Raw genomic sequence first — 24,897 nt, forward strand, 5'->3', positions numbered from 1 at the left:
CTCTAATTCCATTTTTTTAAACGATGGAGGAATGACAACCTTACGGATAACTTCCGTTAGTAAACCGAACAGTTTTCTTAAAATTATAAACAGTTAAATTCTAATGAATAGGCATCATCGATCCATATCAATCTTAAAAGATACATGTCATGAATAATTACCAGATCGCGCTTCAGAAACTCAACTTTCTAAATTTGTCATTTGAACGCTTACTTTTAACGATAGTAACTTCGTGCAATTGCCAATTTCAATTCTTAAATTTGCTCAGCTCCCCCAAGGGGAGTCGGCCACTCTAACTATTTGGACAAAAAAGACCTTACTAACACTTAGAACACAAAGCCCAATTTTTCAAAATTAAATTTCAACGATTACTCTTATAAAATTCATTAAGCATCAAATATCCCTTAAAATCCTTCTTCTATAAACCGTATACGCCTACATCAATATAATATATCAGTTCCTCATAGCTATATTCATTTCAGAACAGAAAGGGTTGCAAGCAATCTAGCTAAATGAAGAAACCTGAGCTCATCATAACCCAAATAGAGCTTTTCTAATGCAAATTTAATAAACTCAGTAGTCAGGCATTTGAGGTTGCTGCCATGTTAGACGCTGCTACATCATTCAAATTGTGTACTTTCATATAATGCTTCTTAATGGCAGATTTAGTCTTGATAGTAATCTCACAAATCTGACACTTCATGATCAAATCTGCACCACCGAAATGCTTCAACTTGTAATGGGTCTTCAAGTGGGTTTTCTGGGTTGCTGTGTAATTGCACATTTTACAACTAAGATCGCTATTTGAAATCTCGGGCATTAAGCCCATTTGTGTCAAATCATTGTGTAAAGCTTCGAAGTTGCCTTTGATTGGAGCAACGGCTGCCCTTTTCACAACAGATTGCTGGTTTCTCGGAGCTGGTCTTTTCACGCCAATTGGCGGCAAACTTAAATCATTGTTCCCTAAAGGGCCGGTGATTTCGCTGAACGTCATTTCTCCAATGCATTCTTTACTTTGCCTAATCAATATGTCCATTACTGAATCAGATCTGATCAACTGCTGGAAACAATCTTGCAGAATTCTTATTTCAACTGCGTAAGAAATCATAATGGCTGAAATCTCACTAAAAATGCCTGGTCAAGTCATAATAGCTCAACTGTTTGTTCATAAAACTTTCGTAAAATTTTAAAAATTGTTTCTTTCTGAACAGCCTTTTGCCGAAATCTTCTTAAGATTTACTGCTCAGATGCCTATTAAACTCTCTTTATCGAAATAACTCGAGGAAGTATTAATTGCAGTCCCTAATAAGCAAATTTTGAATGAACGCGGGGGTGGTAAATAAAGCAGCAAATAATCAAGTTAACGACATCCTGTTTCTCAAACCCAACTTATTGTGGAACCGGTTATACCCATCCCTATCATACTATTCCTAATGGAAAATTCCCATCATACCATCCCCATCACAAAATTCCTAATGGAAACTGTTTAATAAATAGGTTGTAAACAATTAGTAGCAAAGGAGGTCCAGAAAGGGGCGCATCTCAGGTCCAGTTCATGAATATCAACAAACGTAAACTTTGGATAAAAACTGATTTCGAATAAATTGAATTATGGATAGCTTCAGAGAACAGATGTGAACATAGAATAATTTTCAACTAAGGGGTTAAGATTAAAATATCTACGGCACAGTTTGCAATTCACAGATAAGCATTTAAAGACATTACATAACATTCGCAATATTTTTCTAGCACAATTGTTGAACAAATTCAACTTTTCTCGATAATGGATGTAAGCAGGATAGTGGATCACAACCTACGTGCTGTGTTGTGTGTATTGTTAGTTAGGGGAGCACTGACTAGCACAAAGCGGGACTCGCACGTTATAACCTGAACTATACTACTCATAATCCAGGTGGTTATAACTCCAAATCCTACGTCATATCGAATGCTGATTGGGTTCTGATTGATTTGTTTTATCATTTGGCAATTGTAAGTGATATCCAAGCACAAGTTGCTAAACTACTACCATTCACACGTCAACGTACGGTTAGCGCAGCTATGTCCGATAAATACAACTACCCACACACGCATCAGACATCTGCTTTTATTGTTAAAGGGATGCTATCTAGCTTTGAACTGGACGCTTTTTAAAATCAATATTCTTGACTGCAGAAGGCTTTTGAGAACTTCGCAATGAAATCTGTCATCATCACTTGTCCTCTTCAGATCTTTGAGTTGCTCTAACTGTTCTTCGTACTGTTTGCGTTTGAAGTCGAGAACTTTGCGCAATAGTATTGGTTGCTTGGGGAACTCTAACTCGCCTCCGAAGTACTGTCCCAGAAAGTAATCGAAGTCGTTCGTCTTGAGAGCTGCTAGCATTGTTATCAACGTCCAACTTGGTTCCGCGTCTTGTATGAAGAAGAGTTCTTTGCCACAAAGTTTCTCGAACTCATTCGAAGGTCTCATTTTGTCACTGTAAGATTTGAGCGATGAGAGCAGATCTTCTTTAGTGAAAATTACACAATCGTGTGAGTTGTTGTGAGAGATAAAGCCATATTCAATGAGGAGAACGTAATTGTTATGCGCACCGTAATGCAGAAATATTTCTGCGTCTTTCTCGATATCACTAGTCGCGAAAATGTCACAACCATCTACATTGACATCATAGTCTGTCGATACGTCAGGGCTGTGATTACACATGTCCAAATAGGGTATCAACACCATGTTGTTCTTAATTCTAGAACAATCTAGAAGAGGGTTTAGATGTTCTGCAACGTAGAAACACCTTGTGTTCACGCAGCAGAATGCCCACATGATATCAGCAGCAGTTATGTCTAGAGTGTATTCGCACGCAACTCGTTCCAGCTTTCGCGAACAGACGTCGACATAATCACAGAAATCTGAGTACTTAGTGATCATTTCGGTGGGTAGAAGTTGTCCGACTTCTTTACGCCACACGACAGGAAGCGAGAACTTCTTGGGCAAACTTTGAACAAAGTGCTTAAAATCAGATTGAGCGCCTTTATCGAATTCAATGATGAGAAACGCCATCATTAGCTGCATAGGGTCAAGCTCTTGCGGATACTGCATTAGATACTTGCCAATTTGCGTCTGTCCGATTATAAACTGATTATTTATGATAAACTTGGGGGGACAAAAGAGAATCTTTTCACCCTTTTTAATCGACCGCGATGCCCGCAGACACCTTCCACCCATCTTAGGGTTCTCGTGAATGTAGGTCGAATCGGTTTTGATGCCATTTTGGGTCGCCCAAGTGGAGAACTCCCGGGACATCCAACCAACGCAAACTGAAACGTTCACTTCATTGATCAAGATTGGTGTTCATATAAACAACAATAGACATTTTTTGAATATCGAAAAAGCGTTCCATCTCATCAACGGTCTTCGATATATATTTAAAGTACTATAGCATAAGCATTAAAAAGAAAGTCAAACTGTATCGCTAAGCTCTGCCCCCCCCCCCCCCCCCACCAACCTGTCGCTTTAAGAGATAAATATCTTTAGACCATCTATATAAAAGGTTTGTTCGTACTCTAATAAACCAGTACACAACTCTAATGGTATTCTAATGACCTTAAAAACATTACTCAAAGAAGGGAAACTTACTTAACACGAAACGCGCACGTTTTAAAATGACGAAAGTCAACGGAAGTCAACTTCTGGCTAAATAGCAACTTCTGGCATTTTGACTTCTGGCACTGTACTTTCGGCATTTTAAAATGTGCACGTGAGTGTTTTAACATGAATGACCAGTGAAGTCAATCTTAAAGTCACGCGACGGCTGCTGACAACAGCAAAAGATCACGCCCATTATATTTTAATCGATATCGGAAAATTAGCACAAAATTGCTACCAAAAATTTTGCCTCAATTATCGTTTTGTCCGGTACGACTACACAGAAAAGCAGTTATTACGTCACACAATCTCGAATCGAGTACACAGAAGAATCATTTCCGTTATAACCCCCATTCATGGCTCCGCTCATGGGTTTTTCCCATTTTAGCTGCTTTAGCAGCTTTAGTGAATATAATCATGTAAATAAGTTTTTGTGAATGCGGGAATTGGGAATGACAAGGGATGGTAGGCAATTAGCGGAAAAGATGAAAAAAGTAGAGCTATTGGGAAAAATGAACATATTTGCGGACATGCCAACAGAGGGGGAGATAGAGGAATTGTACGGGGAGTTCTGCCAGATAGACAAGAAGGAGACTGGCACCATACCAGTTGACCGGATGACCCAACTGATGAGCAGTGCTACGAATACCAAAGGCAACTGGAATCTTTTCTGTTTGTGCCCCCAACACCCCCCCCCCAAGCTTAGTGGGTGCACACTCGCCAAATGTGCCATTTTTTTAGCTGCATAACGTACTGAGCTGCATAACGTACTGCGTGGATTGGGGGCACGAACGGATAAGATCAGGGTAACGTTTCCTCCTCATGGCCTTTCAGACTTAAGCGAAGTATTTCAGACGACACAAAATTATGATCGAAAGGCCACATGAGGGTCTATTTTCATAGGGAAAAAACCTCAATGCAATGGGTTTACACATTAACAGAAAAGATCGCATCAAGATATTAATAGATATACGAGATAATATTAATAACTGAGCACATCTCTGCTTACCACTCACAATTTTTCCATTTATTGTCTGAAAAAAAACGGTTCTTCCCCATTGTAGCCCCCCTCCCCATTATGGTATGCTCGCTCGTTGGGGGGGGGGGGGTATGTGGGGCTATACGTTATACGACGACTAACCTGGGGGGATACATATGACCAATAAGCTGGGGGGGGGGGGGGGGATAATGGGAAAGACTCGAAAAAATTTAATATCACATGACTTACTCCTCCATTAGCATTTTAGTGGCCTCCGTTACCATTTTAGTGGAAAAAATTTATTTGTCTTAGAATTATCTCCAATCCTGAATAGATCTTGGTTAATACACTAATTGGATCTTCTCCGTTTGTGAGACCCCCTCCCCCAACGTTCTTCTTTGTATCCCCCAGACGCACATGACATATTTTTACACAATGATTTGGTATGTATTGGTACGTTCTCTGTAACTGGGGGTCCTAACATAATGGGGGCGGAACAAACGGAAAGGTCCCAATCTAAAAAAGGGAGGTAGTCCAGCTACGTTCCACTGCAGGAATAGCACAGAGAACGTAGACAATTACCTTAAAATGATAAGAGGAAGCAGTATCTTAATGCCGCATGTATTGTCAGACTGGACTGAAGAGAGCGTGAAGCAACTTCTCGAAGAGTGTGACGTCACACCCTGCGAGGAATACGAATTTGAGGACTTTCTTCACATCCTCACCATTTACAGAACAAAAGAGAACAACAATAAACTCATCTCCAAGCTCAAAGAAGCCGACACAGATCATAAAGGCAAAAAACTTCTTTAAAAATCCCTCCTCCCCTAACCTCGTCAAAAACCAATTCTGCATTTCAGATAAGTTGACCGGTCTGGTATACCAATTTTCCATCCTTATTTAAATCCCCTATCATTTCGCCCCCATTTATTCACCCCTCCATCATTTCACCCCGAGGATCTTTTCCGTTTGTGCCCCCCCCCCCCCCCCCCAGTACGTTATGCCCCCCCCCCCCTCAGTGACAGAACACGTGCCATTACATAGTAATTCATTATGTAAAAATATGGCACGAGCGTCTGGAGGGTGCAAATAATATGCGCCCACTAAGCTGGGGGGGCACAAACGGAAAAGATCCCCCCCCCCATTTTCATCTTGTATAATTAGGACCATTAAATTAGTAAAATAATCATTGGCCATGATCATCTCTCAGCGGCGCGTGGGACTTGACCTGAAACTATCACAATCCACCATGAAATCACGTAATCCGCTTGGTAATGACAAAACATGTCTCCAATGTCGACTGCTAACTGGCGGGTTGAAATGATAGAGGGATTAAATGATAGGGGGTGAAATAACAGTGTTAAGATATGCGGGTTTAAATGAATCGGGATGAAAAAAGTAGAACCTTTAATCAGGTACCTTTTTCTCGCCGATTGCGGAGTCATCAAGAGTCAACTCGAGCTCTCCCAAAATTAAACCCAAATATTTAATACAAGGCAAAACGGTGTTTACTGTGCAGAGTACATCTTTTCAACACAGATTTTCAAAAAAGCGCCCTAACTAAAAACCGCAAAATTTAGGGATCTTCTTTGCTTGTGCTCCCAAGCATAGTGGGCACATACAGATATTAAAAGTCTAGCAATCGATTCTTTCCTTACCGACAAGTTGTACAATTTGTAAATGACCTGGAATTCAGTCAAGCGTACCAAAAATAAATAACCAAATAGACGAAACTCCCTAAATGCTATCAAAAATTGATAAGGAGGGTACAAAATTGATTGAAAATACTTAACGCTTAACTCAAGGCCAAGTGGTACAAAAAACTGAACCTAACCGACTAAAGTCGGGCGAAATGCTCTCAAACGACGGTTGAGCGGTTGGCTTGGGTAGTAGTCAAGCTGGGGCTTAGGTATGCTAGCATTGGGAGGGGTGAGCGGAGTGGGTCAAGCAATGGGGGGAGGGTTGTGCGAGAGCTACGCTGGAGGATAGTAGACGGGGGTGTGTCGGTGAGGGGTTGGGTGACTGAGGGGAGGTGTCAAACTTCTAAGACAAATAAGCTCCCACTCATATCCCGAAATTCTATTCAAAACTTTGTCAATTTTGGTGGATCGGATACTCAGAGACTAAAAAGGCGTAATATTCTTTGAATGCTGCTCGGCCACTTAATGCTATACTGCTGGTCCGTACATTAGATAACGACGGGGTTAATCGCGGGACCACATGTATAACTAGAGAGTTCAACCCCTAGTTTTACTTTTGGTATATAGTTGAGTATTAAAGAAAGTTAAATGCCAATATGAATTAATTAGTTATGTTAAATGGCATCAAATATGAACCGAGCATTAAGGGATAGAATAGTTAAAGTTATTAAAATTGAGATAGCACTAGTTAGCACAGGTTGAAATATTCTAAGTTAACTTATAACTTAGATAGAATTTAAGAGATGTTAAATTATAACTTAGAGAATTTAAGCTGAACTTACCTGATTTCAAAATTTGTGCTAAGTTAATATTTTCTGACTTAGAGAGTTCATAAAGAACTTGTCACAAAATATTCTAAGTTAAAATCTATCTCAAGTAAGCTTGAGATTTAAGCAAGGGAGCAATACGGGAGTATGATTTAAATCAGAAGTTACCAGGGACCAAATTGTGCTGGTGGTTGAGCGTGCAAGCTCCTTTTATACTTGCGGCCACGTGGTTCTCTAGTATCCTATTGGATAGAGATAGCAGTGTCGACAGAGTTACCAAGGTTAAGTTGGTGTTCTCAAAGTGGCGTGATAACATCACGTCATGGTATTCTCAGTTTGAGTTATTGATCTTAAAACAGTAGTTTATTTGAAACTACTTAGTAATTTGTTCACACGTTAAACTGGACTTTGTCCAATTCAAGTTTGTGCTTCACGCACTATAACGTAAATTCTCAAAAAAGCACTAAGGTTATCGAAAAGTGTTACTGAGTGTAGCACACTTCAGTACAATGCCCTCTGAGCGCTACCTGATCGTCCCGTTTTTGAGGACGGTCAAATGGGTCAGATGAAAAATCAGTCAGGCGAAAAATCGCATAAAAGACAGTACTAATATAATTGCTACAAACTTCGTTTCAGAGCAATAAATAACCGTAACAAACAAAAACTTCCGGAGTAATAATTGAATTGCTATTATAAATTTTTTAACAGCCTTTTTGTTGGTCTTACTCATATACGCTAGTGTTGACACGTTTCTTAGAGGCAGTAGTAGCTCGAAAGAGTTGTCACTCAGATTACCAGAAAATAGCCGCAATAGCTTCGTAGATCTGCAGTCCCGAAAAGAAAACAGACCAAAAAAATTTCTTTTTTAAAATGCTGAGATCATATATTTTGATTAGGAATCTGTTTAAATTATTGCTGCTTCTAATAGTTGCTCTCAATTAACCTTCAATTAGAGTGACACGCACTCACTTGAGCTTATCTCTGAGTTAAAGTAAAGAAAAGTCAGTTTCAGAGTGACGAAGTCATTTTTGAGAGTGAGGTGAGTTATGCGTGACCAAAAACTTAACCGCGCGAATGAACAAAAAACTCACTCCAATAAGAGTGAAAAATAACGTCACGCTCGCAATTCAGTTGAAATTGCATGAACGAATGAACAAAAAGCAGATTTTGATTGTGACGTCATATGGTCGTAACAAAACTCTTGACAATGAAATAAAAAAAACCAAGAGAAGGCCAATAATAGACCCAGCTATCGCTGTGCGGCTATTAATAAGAAATGATGTTATTACAGAAAAATAGCTTTCATAGATGGTCTAAGAAATTGTATTTTATTTAAAATCTGACTCAAAATAATAAGTTTAGGAATGTCGACTAAAGTAGTGCGGTGTGAATCTTATGCTGGGCGAAGGGTCCTCTAGCTTCTAACTGAATAATTGAAGTTGAATGGTGTAGAAAAGTCGGGATTTCAACTCAAATAAAACAATTTAGATCATCCAAAAATTCCTATTCGCCGAAAATTTCTAGCAAAAATTCTAAATTCCTTAAAACTAGGCACAAAAAAAAAACAAAACACCACCGGGACAGAAAAAATGCATTAAAAAGACATGAATTAAATGCTAAAATTTTTGTTTGAGCAGAGAAAGCAATGTTTTACATCAAAAGAAACTTATCCTTCCGACATTGGTCTTATCTTTACGTTCAAAAGGGCATAAAATAATAGTTTAATAATAATATATATAGTTTAATAATAATAATAATAATATTATGCTTCAATGATAATGCGAATTTTTGTCACATTTTCATAGGTTAGTCATTAGATTACGTTGAATGATGTTAGGAAAAGAAATGAATGACAAATTAATGGGGAGAAATTTCAGGATTTCTGAGCCCAGCCATCCTGGAGGAAAAGATGAGAGAACTGGACAAGAGCTTTGATGAGGACGACATCAAGTACTGGGTAGACGAAACAAGCGTGAACGAGGCCGGCGAAGTGAACTACGAAAAGTTTTTGGAAAATTACACCAAATAGACCTCGATAAAGAAAGAGAAATCCATCCATGGACACCAGCAATAGATATCATCCTTATAACAAAACGCTAGCTTTTATATGGTTCAGCTAAATAATGCATTAATGCAGTTAATTGATGGGTTGTAAAAACTTAACCATTTGCCTTGATAATTTGAGCCCTATTTGTACTGAAAATCTCAACCATCCAAAAGCTTAAAGCCGATTAGACATTGAATTCAATTTACCGAAATATAAGCAGATGGATTTCTGATATTAACAAATTTTTTACTCGATACGCTTTTAGCTAACATCTGACTCAGCTGCAGTTTTAAACCTCGCAATTTTTTGGTTGATTTGTGTTCTCCGAGATTTGCATCTTCTTCGTATTCTATGTCTAGGTCTTTAGCTAACCCTTCAATCCACGATTTTTCTTTGGACACCTTGTGGTTTCGATGTTCTATTTGCTCAATCTCTTGAGCTATTGTTATTCTTGAACTCAATGTTCTAACTAGTTTGGCATCTGCTGTAATGGTTTCAATGCTATCTTCGTGTTTGTTTAAAGAAGTGACAATTTTGACGAACAGCTTCACTTCGGGTGGTGAGACCAGCATTATGGACGTACCATCTAAACCACTTCTAGCGGTTCTGCCGCTGCGATGGACATAGGTCTCGTATGTTTTGGGCAAATGGTAATGCAAAACATGGCGCACGTTTTTAATATCTAAACCGCGCGCCGCTACGTCAGTACAAAACAATACACTATTCTCGGACTTCGAAAAGGCTTCTAAGTTCTTCAAACGTTGACGTTGTTGCATGTGGGCATGCAAGCATCTGCAGTTGAACTCTAAAAGCGTGAATAAGGAATGTAAGCGACGAATATGGTCAATAGAATTAGCAAAAACAAGTTTTCGTCCTTCTGGTAACGTTTGGCAGCAATAGTAAAGGTAGAGATCCTTCTCGTTAGGAGCACAGAGAATCTTTTGTTCGCTCAGTTTCTCAGCAGTCACATCTTTTCTCGTAATATCAACTATTTTCAGGGTGTTGCAAAATGAGAGCTTAGCCAGCACTGGTGCAATCGCTGATATTGTTGAATCGGTTGAAGAGTTTTTCGCAGAGGGATGCTGATTTGCAACAGTCAAAGTGGCGCTAAGCACTAATGTTTGACGTTTCCACTCAACTCTACTTTCACTCTCTGTTTCCTCCTCATTCGCCTTAGATTTCGCATAAACAAATTTCAAAATACTCTCAAGGTCTTTAAAGTGTCCCGCTTCGCACAATCGATCAGCTTCGTCTAACACCAAACATCTGATATTGTTCAGGTTATCTAAATGCTCTATATTTTTGGACTGTAACAGCTGATTGAGTCGCCCTGGTGTAGCAATAATTATTTCAGGGGAGCCCTTCCGCAATATTCTTTCCTGCTTGTGCACTGCCAGGCCACCCACTATTGTTACGTGAGCAATTTTGGGCGTAATATCAGCAACCAATGCTTTCACGTGTTCCGATACCTGAACTGCTAGCTCTCTGGTGGGAAGAAGTATTAACACCTTCGGCTCTTTCCAATTGTTTTCTGTTGATTCGCGACATTCGAAAATCCTTTTTAAAGCAGGAATGACATAGGCTAAAGTCTTGCCGCTACCAGTTTCTGCAGCACCAATGATGTCAAATTTTCCGTCAATTGCTATTGGCAGAACTTTTCGTTGAATTTCAGTTGGTTGCAAAAAATTCAATCTTAACAAATTTTTTAACAAAGGATCTGGGACACCGCAAATTTGAGTCCAGACCTTGTCCAAATCCTTACCCTCTATAGCTTTTCTCGAGCCATGGCTATTTATATTTAACCAATTTTCATGTGAAACTGATTTGTTTACCTTCTGTTTTACAGAAATTTTTTTCTTCCTTTTAATAGGCCCTTTTTCATCGATTACACTATCAGCAACTGTTTCGTCGATTACAATATCAGTAAGCAAATCGTTTCGCTTAGCTGCAACGTCACATATTTCCAAAGTATTCACTTCATGAATCGCACTGTTTTCAGCAATTTTGCTGACATCTTGGCCAGAAGTGTCTAATTTTCTCTTCTTCTTCTTTGGCGGCACCGACTCCGGTGCTTCAGCTGGTTCTGCTTGTTCGTCACTTTCAACGTACTCTTCAATTCCAAAGCAGAAAACTGCGGACTCATCATCACTAACGCCAAAATTATCATCCAATACAACTTTTTTCCATTTACCCATAATTCTAAAACCAAAACGAATAAGGTTAAAAGATATAACTTAAAAATTGAGCAACAAGGAGTAAAGTAAATTCGCAATAAATTTCAAAATATTTTCCGTTTGTGTCCCCCAACTCCCATTCATTATGCAAAAATATGGCACGTGCGTCTGGGGGTGCAAATAATATGCACCCACCAGGCTCAGGGGCGCACAAACGGAGATTTTACATGATGTTTTATTATGCAACAACGGTCACTGTAACCAAGGGTTGCATAACTTACTGGGGGTGGGGGTGCACAAACGGATAATATGCCACAACAAGGCGGCTCGGTAATGTGCAATGGCACATAAGGTTCCGACCCCGCCCATCCACAATTTTGGCATAATTGTCTACCAAATGAGGAACAAATAGAAAAACCCAAAAATTATTTTTTGCGAATCCCAAAAAAGCCCAAGTCTTTTTCAAAAAATTCTGTATGAACGATAAGATAACCTCCAAAACAAATAACTCAGTGGAGTAAAAATTGATGCATTAGATTGCTGTAATATGTCAATATTAAGAAAGCGAGTCAAAACGAACAGCAAAATCAAACAACAACAACAACAACAAACATTAATTACATCAAAAAATTTATGTCCCTCTTAAAAACTAAATTTAATAACAAAGTCAACATACCGTCAGATAAACCTGAAACTAAACAAAAATAACTTATAAATCACCAGAAAACATATGCGACCAGTCCATAAAAAGGTTTGGTAACAATTATACAAAAAAGAACAAAAACAGTAAAGTAAAAAAAAATTAACTTATTTTTTTGAAACAATTAACTTCAAAGTAATAAATACCATTAGGAATAAATTAATATTACCACAAATTTGCGATTACCACTGCTTCTATAGAAGGGCATTAAGACCTGACCTTATTCATTTTTTAGAGCGGCTAAAAAGAACAACAAAGAACAAACAAAATTTCAATTGAAACTTGCCAGAAAACGCTGTCAAAACCGTCAAGCCAATTTTTGGCACTCAAAATATATTTGATTGCGCCTTCTTCAAACATCTATAATGTAGTACGTGGCCATTCATTAGTAAGACTAGGTAACAAGTAGACAAAAAAGCGAAGTGCTAAAGTATGTAATACTTTAATTTTTTTTCGAAACAAAATTACATTCAATGTCATGAAAGGCATTAATTACAAAAAGAGCTATTTAAATATCGTCGTTTATTCATGAAAAGGAAACCCTCGAGACCTGTAATTATCCAGAATATTTCTTGCATCTACAAAAAGAACGTCAAATATGACAAAAATCAAATTAATTTACTTTTTTTTTTGTGAAAAAGCGGTGTCGAAGCCAGTAAGGTCATAACAAAATCTTTAAAAAGATTTTGGGACACCAATCCCTTTTATTCCCTTGACACCCATAATGTCATATTTGACCTGTAATCAACTAACGAGATTAGGTAACAAAAAGAAACATAAAAAGAACAAAATTGCGAAGTTAAAAAAGTTTTTTTTTTAATTTTGGAAAACGATGGGTTTGAAAGTCATAAAGCCATCAGCTATCTGCTAATATCAGAATATCGGTTTTTCTATTCTTCCATGAAAAGCCAATGAAAGCTATCACTATACAGGAAATTTCATACGACCGAAACAACAAAGTATAAATGACAGTTAAGACAAAATTAAAAAATTCAATTGATTTCTTCAAGAAAGAGGCGTCGAGGCCATTAAAACGATGATTTATATCTTTCAGGATTTTAATATGTTCAATTGTGCTTTAATTTGAATGCTAATAAGGTGACATGAGAACTGTCAATAATGTGATAATGTGACAAAATTAGAAAACGTGAAAAACTGGCAAATATCAAAACAAACAAAAATCTAAAATCTTGTAGTATCAAAGCCAGAAAACAATAATTTCAGGCTTAAAACTGCAACCGAGAATAATGTTAACTCAGTAGAAAGAAGAAGCAGTCCTTTTTTGCTGACACTAAGCTGGAAGTTGAACAAATTAAGAAAAAAATAGAGGAAAAGTTAATTAAGCCATTATTTATTGAAAAGTCAATTATTTTTAAAAAAGAAACAACCATAAACTTTCAACTAAAAAACTAAATGCATTAGCCTGGAGCTGTTTAGCAAGCGATTTGATTGGACCTATCACTCCTGAGCTTTGATTTCATGTGTTCTGTTCTTTATTATTAAAAAAGTCTTTTTTTTTAAAAAAGACCGACTGATTAAAACCCGATTTTTCTTGGATTGTAACAGTCCTAGAATGGCCAAAAACAAGCCCTAATAATACTTATTGTCCCTTAGGAATAACTGCTTTTTCGAATGTTGTAGATATAGATAATTTGTTAGTTGAAAACTCAAAATAAATTCTGCATTTTTGATAATCAACAAGTAAAGTTGGCAAAAAACGGCAAGGTTTTAACTACAGTGCGCTCTCAGCGGACTCTGAAGTAGAAATAGCCCCCCTCTGAGTCTACAAAGATTTTTTGAGTGTTGTTTGGGGGTGTACTGTAGGCAAATTTAATCAAAGTGGACTAAAGTAGCTTATTTCGTGCTGTTGTTGATGAAAAATGCTAAATTTTGAAATGTTTATCCAGATTTTTTGACCAAAAAATTAAATCAAAACAATCAACAATGCTTGTTCGTCTTCAAAAACAAAATCAACGACACTATTCTTAAAAATTATAACAAATTTTAGCAAAATTGACGAAAATTTAGGCAAAAATTCCGGAAAATATGAATAAAAACAACGTGAATTCACTCTTCTTTTCTCAGAAGTTTAAGCCTCGATAACTCCCTGTAGAAAACGAAAATTAAGAAAATCTTTTTAATTCCATATTCTACGCTGGACGAGCTTTCTAATGATACCAGTCTCAACTCTCTACGATGAATATATCGAGCGGCGAAAATTCACGGAACAAAAAAAAAACCCAGTTGAGTATATAGTTCCTCCCCACTCAAGAGGGTCGGAACAATTAAGTGTCATATATATAGTTTATTGTTGAGCCCCTCCTTACGGGCGAGGATTTCAGCCGTCTCGTCTGTTGTAGGGGAAGTTCTGGTTCAGTATCGTTAGCAACTTCAGTTGAAGCAACATCAGTTGAACAATTAAGTGTTAACGAATGCTTATTGTTTGCACAGACGGCTAATCAGTTGAAATTTAAGTAATTTAAGATACCGGCAGCCTGTACTATACGAAGAGAAAACCCAAAAAAATACAGTTTCTCATTAGCCGTCACCGCGCTGAAGAGAAACCGGATAAGAAACAAAGTAAAACCAGTCTTTTGGACGGCATGTAGATGCAACAGTTAACGCAATTAATCGCTAAAAAGAAAATACTGGAATGACCGATCGATTTAATACCATAACAATAAAATGTCAAAACGGGAATCACAGGAAGTTGATCATTCGCTTTAGTGATATTGGCCGTCCGTTCAGAGGACGTTCTAAATTCTTGATTTTCAAACGATTTCAAGTCAAGTTCATGAAGTAAAGAGTTCGTTTTCTGCGTTATTGAGAAAAAAACAGAGGGCTGAGATTTACTTCGCTCGTCTAGTTGTTAAGCTTAAAAATTGCCTGTTCTTCGGAATCCAAGATTTCTCAGCCTCACAAGCAGGTATAAATTCGATTTCGCAGATTTCAATGCGTTGTTAACACGCGCTTCGAATAAAGTTTTACATCGAAAATTATGCCCAAAATTTTCATTTCCTTCACTGGCTGTACACAAGAGATCGACCTTAGACACGCACGATCAGAGGTATTTCTAGAGAAGGATATGACGATTTCCTTTGACTTTCCTTTGTTAAGCTTCAGGTTTTTACTCAAAAAATCAGAATGGAGCTCTGTGAGGATTGGCTCTACCATATCTCCATCCGAGAACGACCCTGGGATAACAGATTGGTTGTCATCCACAAAAGTAGTAAGTCTTGACGATGGGCATGAGTGAGACATCATTGACAGTTTCGTTAAAGGAAGTGGGACCACCCACTTTGCCCTGCGGAACACCTTGATCTGTTTGCAAAATATCGGAACAGGCGTTGTTTATGGAGTTGAAGTTTATCCTTCCAGAGAGCAAGTCCGCTGCCCAATTGTGCAACGACGGCTGTAATGTTTCAAGCCCAAAGATGATCGCCGAATGTGTTACGGTGTTAAATGCTTTTGACATGTCCAATGCTACCAGTCCTACATTATCGTGCTTCAGGTGCAAGGTTTTACGCATCATTAGCAATTTTGAAACAGGCCGACGATGTGGATCCGTTTCTTATGAATCTGAAGTGTGTTTTAGAAACGCTATTAAGGTAACTCGGGGCTATAAATCGGCGGTGTATAGATCGCTCGGCACTTCTGGGCACAATATTTGTGAGTGAGACGGGGCGAAAGTCCTTTTCCTGCGTTGGAGCAGAAAGTTTCGGTACCGGCACAATATTGGCTAGTTTCCAATAGGTTGGAAAGATGGCAGATTACAGCGAGAGATTCAGAATATGGGCAAATGGTTGGCAGATATACTCTGCATTCTCTCTAAAAATCCAGTACCATAATCCATCTGGCCCGGCTGCAGTTTTTTTGAGCGCTGCCAGCTCTTTGAAAGCTTTCTAGTAGTGCATCTCACCGAGTTATTTCAGTCACTATTGCATTTGTGGTATTCATGGTGCTACTGGAGGTGTGTACAGGTATTATTATTATTATAGGTTTACGCACCATTTACAAACTCAAAAGTGCATTCAAAATCAAATATTAAATAAAAAAAGTTTTCAGTTTTCTGCGATAATCAAATTCATGGGATATTAGTTTCATCTCAAAAGGCAACTTATTCCATTCGAAAGGAACAGCAAAACTGAACGATCTTCGCCCAAATGCAGTTGTGACAATAAGAACCTTCCAATTGTATGCATATTGGCATCTACATATATACATCGGAATTTTCCACGGATGGTGAACTAAACGGTGACCAAAAAGTAGAATTTTGTAGAGGATACGTTGTTTCATCGGTAGCCAATGAAACTCTTTGATAGTTTGCTCTTGGTGAACCAGGTGATAGCCTAAAAATGAGACGACATGCTGATTTCATTATACGCTGTAATTTCTGTATAAAATACACCGGTTGTCCATAGTACAGTGAGTTGCAGTAATCTAATTATTACCCGAACTAACTCGATCAACGACTTTCTGCCGACGGTATCTCTGATCGAATAAATTTTTCGCAGCAAATAACATCTACGGCACACAGAACTAACTTGCTTTGTATATGAAAGTCTGGAATCTAAGTTGAAGTCCTACAGGGTAACATTGTTACAAAAATTGGCATCTGTTGGAACTTCAATACCGCCATTTAAACTATTCTTTCTACTAATAAAAATGTATTCAGTTTTATTCGTTTAACAGGAGCTTAGCACCACTTTTGCAGAGTAGTAAGTATCCAATCCAAAGCCCCCTGTTTTATCGAGGCGTGGTAAACAAAATTGATAACAGTGTCATCGGCATAAAAAAGATAATTGACATCAAGACGTTCAAACAGATCTTCCAGAGGGACAAGATAGCTTGAAAAAAGAACGGGACCTAGAACAGATCCTTGAGGAACACCCGTTTTTATAGTTCTTGGCATCGAATACTCGCCATCAATCAACACTTTTAGAGATCTACTACTCAGATAACTATTTAAAAAGCTAAGCACTTTATCTTTGAAACCCAAACTTGTTTTAAGAATTGAAAGAAGTAATTCATGATCGAGAGTGTCAAAAGCAGCTGATAGATAGGGTCCAATATGAAAAATGCTCTTTGTCCTATCTAAATTGAGGAGCAAATCATTTGTCACCTTATTCAGCGCTGTTTCTGTAGAAAACTTCCTGTAGGCACTTTGGTATTTGCTAAAGAGACTATTCTTTTCGAGGTGTTCACGCATTTGCATGAAAGCCGCCCGTTCTAATAGTTTTGAAATGTAAATTAGGTTTGAGATAGGTCGATAATTTGAAAAATCTTCATTGTCAGAATTTGCTTTCTTCAAGTGGGGCTTAACAATGGCCCTTTTAAAGGACTGGGGGAAACATCCCGCCTTCAGTGAAAGACTAAGAAGTTTCAGGAGGTCGAGAAAATAATCTGGAAATGATTTTACAAGATGTGTTGGAATGATGTCCAGTGGAGATGTACTGTTTGACGACGCCGAAATCAAATCTCTAAACTGACTTATCGAGAACTCCGTGAACGAATTCATTTAGTTAACTTCAGTTTTCTGAATTTCAGGACCCATCGCAGTGGGAATCGATGCAATAATACTTTCCACTTTAGATATAAAGAACTCGTTGAAGTCGTTTGCAAGCTGTTTTTTGTTTTCATATTTCGGGAGCTGTTCTACATCTTGACCAAGAAGCAACTTAAGGGTGACAAGCTTTTTACGGCTACAATTTTCCATCAACGCAATCTCAATGTATAATCTACGCTTCTCTAAGAATTTTTCAAAATACATATGGGTAATATTTTCATATTCAGATTTCAGTACAGATGTTTTCGACTTTGTATTTACGCTCTGCTTTTTCTTTTCTTTCGTTTCAATCTCAAAAGCTCGTCGTCAAAGAATGGGCATTGAAGTATAGTAAATGTTTTTATTTTGAGTGGTAGAACGGAATCCAAAATATTCTCTTCAAACCTTAGATACATATCCCATGCTTCATCAATACTTGAGGCAACATCAAACTTTAAGCACAACTTCAATAACTTAATAAAACCTTCAGAGTCAAACTTCTTCCAATTTCAATACATCAAACATTGTTGAGATTTGCGTTGTTTCACACTGCTGAGCGAGAAACAAATAAACGAATGGTCCGAAGAAGTAATGAAGCTATTCGATTACAGGTAAATTCATGGTTATTCGTGACAGGTAAATCACGATCAATATACTGTTGCTTTACTGAGGTGAATTCTGAGCGGCTGACTCGATTGTAATATTCATTCAGCTGATTTGCCGAGAACTTTATTTCGAGTTGCTCGTTTCTTTTCCTTCTAGTTAGGGTATTAACGTGATTCAACCATCCTTTTGCTCCTCTTTTGTGGCATCCTCGCGAGTTCTCAAGAATCCTTAACCAAATCTATTCAGCAATATTTCTTGATTGCGCCGCTCGACCATTCGCATCAAATCAATTCTTTCTCTACTGCATGAGTTTAATTACTGGGGTCATGTACGGCAGGTCTTTATTAGTCAATGTAACAGTTCGCTGCGGGCAGCATTGCATGAATAGATCAAACAGGCATGTGAAAAATGCTTCCGTGCAGAAATTCACGTCATTGGAGCAATATTTTCTCGAAAGATCTAGGTCCTTGGTACATTGAGAGAAGAGTCGCCGGTATTTGAACCTTCGGTCTCGGCATGTGACCTTCTTTTTGATCTCTGGCTTTCGCTTTGAGGTGGCAAAACGACACCTTGATTATCGGTATTTATGGTTGGCTGAAATATTAGATACTCTGTAAAGACGTCAGCGTCCGAAACGAGTTTTATCCAAGCTTCTACTCTTCCTTGTTGGAGAATGAGTTGCCACTGTAAACGCAGAGCCTTCTGTTATTGCAGAAAGATCAAAATGGTTGACACAACCCGAAACGAACTTTCGGAAATTCAAGCGTCAGATCATCTATACAGCTGGTAATACGACCACTCAGCTCTTCTGAGCGGAGATATTGAGGAGGCACATAAACCACAAAAAGTATCATTTGAAGTGAAGGCAGTAAACCCAAAGGATTTTGGGATCTATTCTGCCCCCCCCCCCCCCCCCCCCAGCTTAGTGAGCATAAATTTTTAATGACCCCCAGGCGCACGTGCTATTATTTCCGGGTCTTTTCCATTATAGCCCCCCCCCCAGCTTAGTGGTCAGATAACCTATAGCCCCCCCCCCCCCCCCAATCATGGTAAATATACCATAATGGGGGGGGGGCTATAATGGGAAAGACCCCTATTTTCTTACATGGTAACCTGCTATATAACAACACATAATTTGTAATTGGGGGTCATAAAAACACAGGGGGGGCCGAAACAGGGCTTTTTTCTGTTATTGCCCCCCCCCCCCACGTCCGTTTGCACCCCCCACTTATACATGTTATAGCATATTGGTTTCATTTCATACACTAACATATACAATTATATACAAACGGCATTTTCAATTCAATTGTGCAGCCAAGTTTTGAAATTAAGACGTATACGGTAATCAAATTTTGCTTATAATGCAAGCAGACAAAGAATAATCGTGTTTTTAATATTTTTTGCCTTTCTTTTGCAGGAATAGCTCTATGGTACTAATTTTTTTGACAACCGGAAACAAAAATTCATCCATTCGTCTACCGGTACCGGCAATTTATTATGAATAAAATAAAGGATCTCTAAGGCCCAAAAAGGACATATTTGGGGGGTGCAAATAGACTGGCTATATAAGGCTGGGGGGGCAATAACAGAAAAGAGCCCGAAACAGAATAGATCCGGATTTTGAAAAACTCTTGTCCGAATGTTTTTAGCACTCTGAACTGTATATCTTCATTTATGTACATATACCCCTCCACCTCCTGTCTTCGTGGAACTAAACCTCGTTCTGTCATGTCTTACAAGGATATATCCTGGTAAAATGAGGTCAATTAAGAGAAAGCCCCTCACCTAAAAGGGTAGTCGAATTCCTTCCTTCCTGGTAAAATAAAATTTTTGTCTGGAATTCCTTCCTTGAGCCATGTTTCCGCGACACAACAGATTTTCACATCACTTCATAAGCGATCTGTGTGCAACTCGACAACTGCATTGGGTTTCTTTAATGATCGGACATTGAGAAGTAGAAAAGTGCAGCAATCTAGTCATAACGATACTTCCTTGTTATCCATGAAAAGCTTCATCCCTCGGAGCTTGATTCTATGCTTTTCCACTCCGTCGCTGTTCAATAACTCACACCGTTTCCTCGGGATGGCCTTTTCGACGAGGAACTCTTCCTTTGTGAGTTCTTTGGAAACAATATTGCTACCAGCTTCTTCGTTGATTTTTTTGAGCATGTGTGTGTGTTTGACAGTCTTCTAATTTCCCAGGAGTTTCAGAATTTCACAATCACTGCTCGGTGCTGTCTTTGGTCTCTTCTGTACTTGCCTGCGCGGAATACATCAGCAATTGCTGATGATGCCTTTGAGTTCATCTTATCAAGGATTGCCTCAATGTTCGTTCTTTCTCGGCAAAAGTTTCCAGCGAATTTTTCTGAGTTAGCGGTTGTATTGAGAGAGAGAGAGAGTTTAGGCTTCTGTGGGTCTTTCCACGTGGGTTTGCACCCTTCATATAACGACTGAGCTGAGCTTCTGCACCGGGTTACAATGTCCACAGCTGCAGTTGAAAGCCCAGGAACATAAGTTGACTTCCGAATAACTTTTGAAGAAGTAGTTCCAGTATATTTTTGTTAAATATTTCTTATCAATTTGATCGAGATCGACGTTCCCTACTTTTCGTATTATATTTAGTAAATAACTGGTTCTTTTCCAGAAGTTTTCATCAGCCTTCCTTGTTCTTGTTTTATTAATTGTTATTAGCTCGTTTTGACGTGTGCTTAACAACCCTTCATTATTGTTTATTTTAATGGGTAATTTTATATTGTAAGATCCTTTAAGCAGTGAGATGAGCATTAATAGATCATGCAATTCGAAGTAATATGACAAAGGCAGCAACTTCAGTGTGGTCAGTCTTTGCTTGTAACTAATTTCCCAGTTACTGATTATCCACGACGTTGCTTTTCTTTGAATGCGCTCGATGTCTTTGCTTTCGGTCTTATTCGCGAACCATGCTTGTGAGGCATAACTTATGACTGGTATAACGTAGCCGACATATGCATTGAGTTTTGTTGTTTGTGATGCAAGGTTTGATATGTTTCGTTTTAGGAAATAAAACGCTTTCCAGGCTTTGCTACAACGTTTCTTTATATTCGCTTTCCATGATAACTTAGTAGCCATAATTATACCTAGATCTTTTTGCTCGCTTTTATTTGAGAGAGTTTTAGAGTTAAGTATGAAGGAGTGCCAGTTTTTTTCGTTTACTTTAATCGGCAGGATGTGACATTTGCTTTCATTGAGTTGCATTTTGTTGTTATGGCACCATTTTTCGTTTTTTTTCCAGGTCACTTTGTATATTTGCTGGATTTGTTGATACAAGCTTGAAATCATCTGCGTATCCAAACGCAGAGCATTTTGATGTTTGTTGTGGAAGATCGTTTATATATATTATGAAAAGTAGGGGACCTAGGAGAGATCCTTGGGGGACACCACTGGTTACTGGTACAGTTTCAGATTTCGAGTCATTTACTTTCACGTATTGTTTTCTATTTGATAGGTAACTGGCTACAATCTTTAAGAAATTTCCCCCTACACCCAGGTTCTCCACTTTGTTAATCAGAAGATCATGAGGAACTGTATCGAACGCTTTTTTGAAGTCAAGGTAAAGTACAAATATTTCGTTGTCTTTTTCGTCGAATTCATTATACAACAGGTCTAGGAAAAGCAACATCTGGGTTACTACTGATCTATGCCTTCTAGATCCGTGTTGTGATTCTTCTAGCTTTGTCTTGACAATTTCATATAGTTCGTCGAAAATTAGTTGACAATCGTATAATATCTTGAGGAGGTTCCAAATTCTATCCGCAACAGGCTGTTGGGCACAAATGGCTTCGGAGCAGCCGGAACTGAGCCTACTTCTGGTGTTTTGTCAAAATTACCAATCTTTTCGAGAAGTTTATCAGTCTTTTCTAGAATCGAATTCAACTCATCGTGGCTTTTGAAGACTTCGTTGTCAATGCAGTCGTCGCAGATCCAGTAGAAGAGTTCTTTTTCCTGCCCTGCATTCTCACTGCTTCAAAGCTCAAATCCACGCATTTGCCATGAAACCATAGACTGTATTTATTTACTGCAGCTTATCCCGTCAGCAACTTGATACTTCACTGCTTTCGTCCACAGATACTTCTTCACTTGATCGTCCACAGTTGCTGGAGGATGCTGGGACAGTTCTGCCGCTCATACTATCTATTTAATAAGTTTATCACAACAATTAGGCTGTGACTTTCACAGCTGAACCACTTTCACAGTTGCACTTTCACAGTTGAACGAGATAGTCCGCTTGAAAAGTCAACAACCTTTGCATAAATTAGAAATCACATTAGAGAAGGCAGACGCAACGGTAATTTGCCTAATTGTTAGGACAAACTTTTTGAATAGCTCCGGCTGTTTAATATGTATGCTCAGACCAACTGAACCTCAAAATCAAAACGAGATAAGTCATACGCAAAATAGCAGCATCCAAAATTGGGCAAGAAAGGGTAGGAAAGAGGCCACCAAATCGATCATCTACAAAAACTTTTAATCTAGGCACTTCCTGTGTTGTTCGGGAACTGGAAAAGAAGCGTTGCTCTGCTGTGGAGAGGACCTGTCTTTAATCATAGAGGCTGACAGCATTGAGCTGTACGTGTGCAGGGATTACGTGTGTATTATTGCTCTGGACGAGGAGCCAGGTGCGGATGTCTTTGCAAAAGTGGTGATTCTAGCTGAGCAAACCAGTGTCGTAATCACTGCAAAAGTTATAACATGTTATGACTTACTCAGAGCAGATACAGGCCCAAAGACGATTATTGCCAAGTTTGTCAGACATGATACTACACAATATGAGTCGATGAAGAAGAGTAATAAAAAACACATCACTAAAGTTTCTTGATGACCTGAGCCGAACTCGTGAAAAGATAAATCGTCAATCAAGGAAGCCCGTAAACGTTGCTGAATTTCATGAGAAAATAATTGTCTTTAGGTGGGACAATGATAAGATGGTGTTAAAAACTATGTTCACTTTCCAAAAAAGGAACAATGATCTGTTCTCTGATATGTAAGAAAGTAATTATCGTTTTGAAACAATGGGATATCTCACTCATGCCTTTGCGCATTGACATTTATGTATTTATTAATTCTGAAGTTAAAGTGACCTGGAGGAAAATCCAGAAATTCCGAAAATGAATACAAAAACTTATTCAAAGTGGAGAAATATACGTAAAACCTACGTGTTCCTCATTTTAACCTCAAAAATGTTTCTAAAAGTCCTGAACAATTGGAGTTCTTGGTTAATGACACGGGTAAAAAAACTATTGAGGGTATATCAAAAAGATGATAAACGTCCCTTTTGAAGCTAACTTCAAGCACTAAAGAGCTTGTGATACCCAAGGATATCATCCTTAGTAATTTATTTGGTGCAGTTTATAGTCCATACGATGTCTTAAATTAGTTCTTTCATTTGCCCTTCATAAACTGTTCATTAATTGTTCGTTTAGTACCTCATTTCCTTCTTGGTTTCCCGCTTCGTTATCAGACATTTCCGATCACGCCTTCACGATTTGTTGATTAACATTTTAATCATTCTCTCAACTTCGCAATTCAAATTCAGTTGAACAATTCTCTTTCTTAATCCCGCTCCGCGAGTAAGCGTTGAATACTCAAGTCAGGATCTCGCTCCGCGAATCACAGTCTAAATAAATCTAAGCGTACTCGCACCGCGAATAGCTACTCTAAATAACTAGAGTACGACATGGCGCAGCCAGCAACAACGTACACCTCTCGGACTCGATCCGTTCTGTGACAAACCTACACTCTTCGCTGGGAGAAATGGAGAGTGCAATATAAATTGTCATTGTTGGCAAAAGAAAATATTATTCTCGATACACTACTTGGACCCAAACCAGAGATGGTGGAACTTCCGCTCGAACCAATATACGAAGAAACTATCATTGATGCTTCCGCACAATCGGAGAGAGGGAGAAAAGAACGCCCGTAGCGCGCGGCAGAAAATGATTTGGCAAAGCAAATGCCAACGGCTAATTGAAGTCGGTATTATTTGTGGTGACAAACCGTGGCCATTGGCGGATTGCAAAACCGTATCTCTACTCTACCTAAGCATCGGGGTAGAAGGTCGCCGCATGCTGAATTGCAAGAACCCGCATATCATGATCGATACCCTTGCTACTGTAGACTTCTGGAAGATCGTGGAAGAGGCAATCATCCGTCCTCGAAACATAAATTTCGATTGTCATGTTTTCTTGATTACGAAACAGCTTCGGGGAGAAACATTTCTATGGAAATTTAAAGGAATTGGCAGAGAACTGCGACTTTGAGAACAAGCAAGAGACCCTGATACGCGATGTCTACATCACTAATCTGATGGACCCCGAAATCCAAAAGGAACTCCTTAAACAAACTGTTGAACCGCGTCAGGCATTAGAGCTAGCAATCAACATAGAACTTGGGATGCGAAATGAACATCAAATCCAACAGCACAACAAAATTGTCATTCCGGCCAACGTCAACGCAATCCAATTCGCCAATAATTCTCGAACCCCGAATTGGCAAAATATTAATAATGCTCCGAGACAAAACAACCATTCCACACTCTACTGTTCAAACTGCGGAAGACTTTGGCTACCGAATCAGCGCGATAATTGTATCGCAAAGGGTAAAAACTGCAACAATTGTTTTCTTCTCAACCATTTTGCGAAAGTTTGCAGAAGACAAACAATGTGAAACCCCAGAATTCTAAGAAAAAGATGGTAAGCGTTGTGGAAG

The 24,897-nt window shown here is 38.6% G+C and overlaps 4 protein-coding genes across 8 annotated transcripts in view; 1 reads left to right on the forward strand and 3 right to left on the reverse strand.

Annotated features, from left to right (window-relative positions):
• The window catches only part of LOC142336005 (uncharacterized), a 105,620-nt gene extending 83,274 nt beyond the window's left edge, over nucleotides 1-22,346 (reverse strand). Inside the window, exon 1 of the mRNA XM_075384452.1 lies at nucleotides 22,324-22,346. The gene's annotated coding sequence lies outside the window, so the exon portion shown is untranslated. The remainder of the gene's footprint in view (nucleotides 1-22,323) is intronic.
• On the reverse strand, nucleotides 1,591-3,329 carry LOC142336904 (SET domain-containing protein 4-like). Its single transcript, XM_075385882.1, has one exon. It carries the CDS (start codon nucleotides 3,292-3,294, stop codon nucleotides 2,122-2,124), a length of 1,173 nt encoding a protein of 390 aa, XP_075241997.1. The 5' UTR covers nucleotides 3,295-3,329; the 3' UTR covers nucleotides 1,591-2,121.
• Nucleotides 3,751-9,285, forward strand: LOC142336004 (uncharacterized). 5 transcript variants are annotated; one of them, XM_075384450.1, is made up of 4 exons: nucleotides 3,751-4,008; nucleotides 4,177-4,290; nucleotides 5,247-5,411; nucleotides 8,960-9,285. In XM_075384450.1, the coding sequence occupies exons 1-4, from the start codon at nucleotides 3,993-3,995 to the stop codon at nucleotides 9,109-9,111; spliced, it is 447 nt and encodes a 148-aa protein (XP_075240565.1). In that variant the 5' UTR covers nucleotides 3,751-3,992; the 3' UTR covers nucleotides 9,112-9,285. The 5 variants fall into 5 exon arrangements, with proteins under 5 accessions (XP_075240565.1, XP_075240564.1, XP_075240563.1 ...); XM_075384449.1 differs by having other exon boundaries at nucleotides 3,751-3,976; nucleotides 4,132-4,290; XM_075384448.1 differs by having other exon boundaries at nucleotides 3,751-3,976; nucleotides 4,135-4,290.
• LOC142336003 (ATP-dependent RNA helicase ddx24-like) lies at nucleotides 9,304-11,350 on the reverse strand. The gene has a single exon (XM_075384444.1). It carries the CDS (start codon nucleotides 11,322-11,324, stop codon nucleotides 9,327-9,329), a length of 1,998 nt encoding a protein of 665 aa, XP_075240559.1. The 5' UTR covers nucleotides 11,325-11,350; the 3' UTR covers nucleotides 9,304-9,326.
• Nucleotides 22,347-24,897: the final 2,551 nt, after the last annotated feature.

Source organism: Convolutriloba macropyga, chromosome 3 (assembly GCF_964194025.1).
Source record: "Convolutriloba macropyga chromosome 3, txConMacr16.3, whole genome shotgun sequence".
NCBI classification, from domain to species: Eukaryota; Metazoa; Xenacoelomorpha; order Acoela; family Convolutidae; genus Convolutriloba; species Convolutriloba macropyga.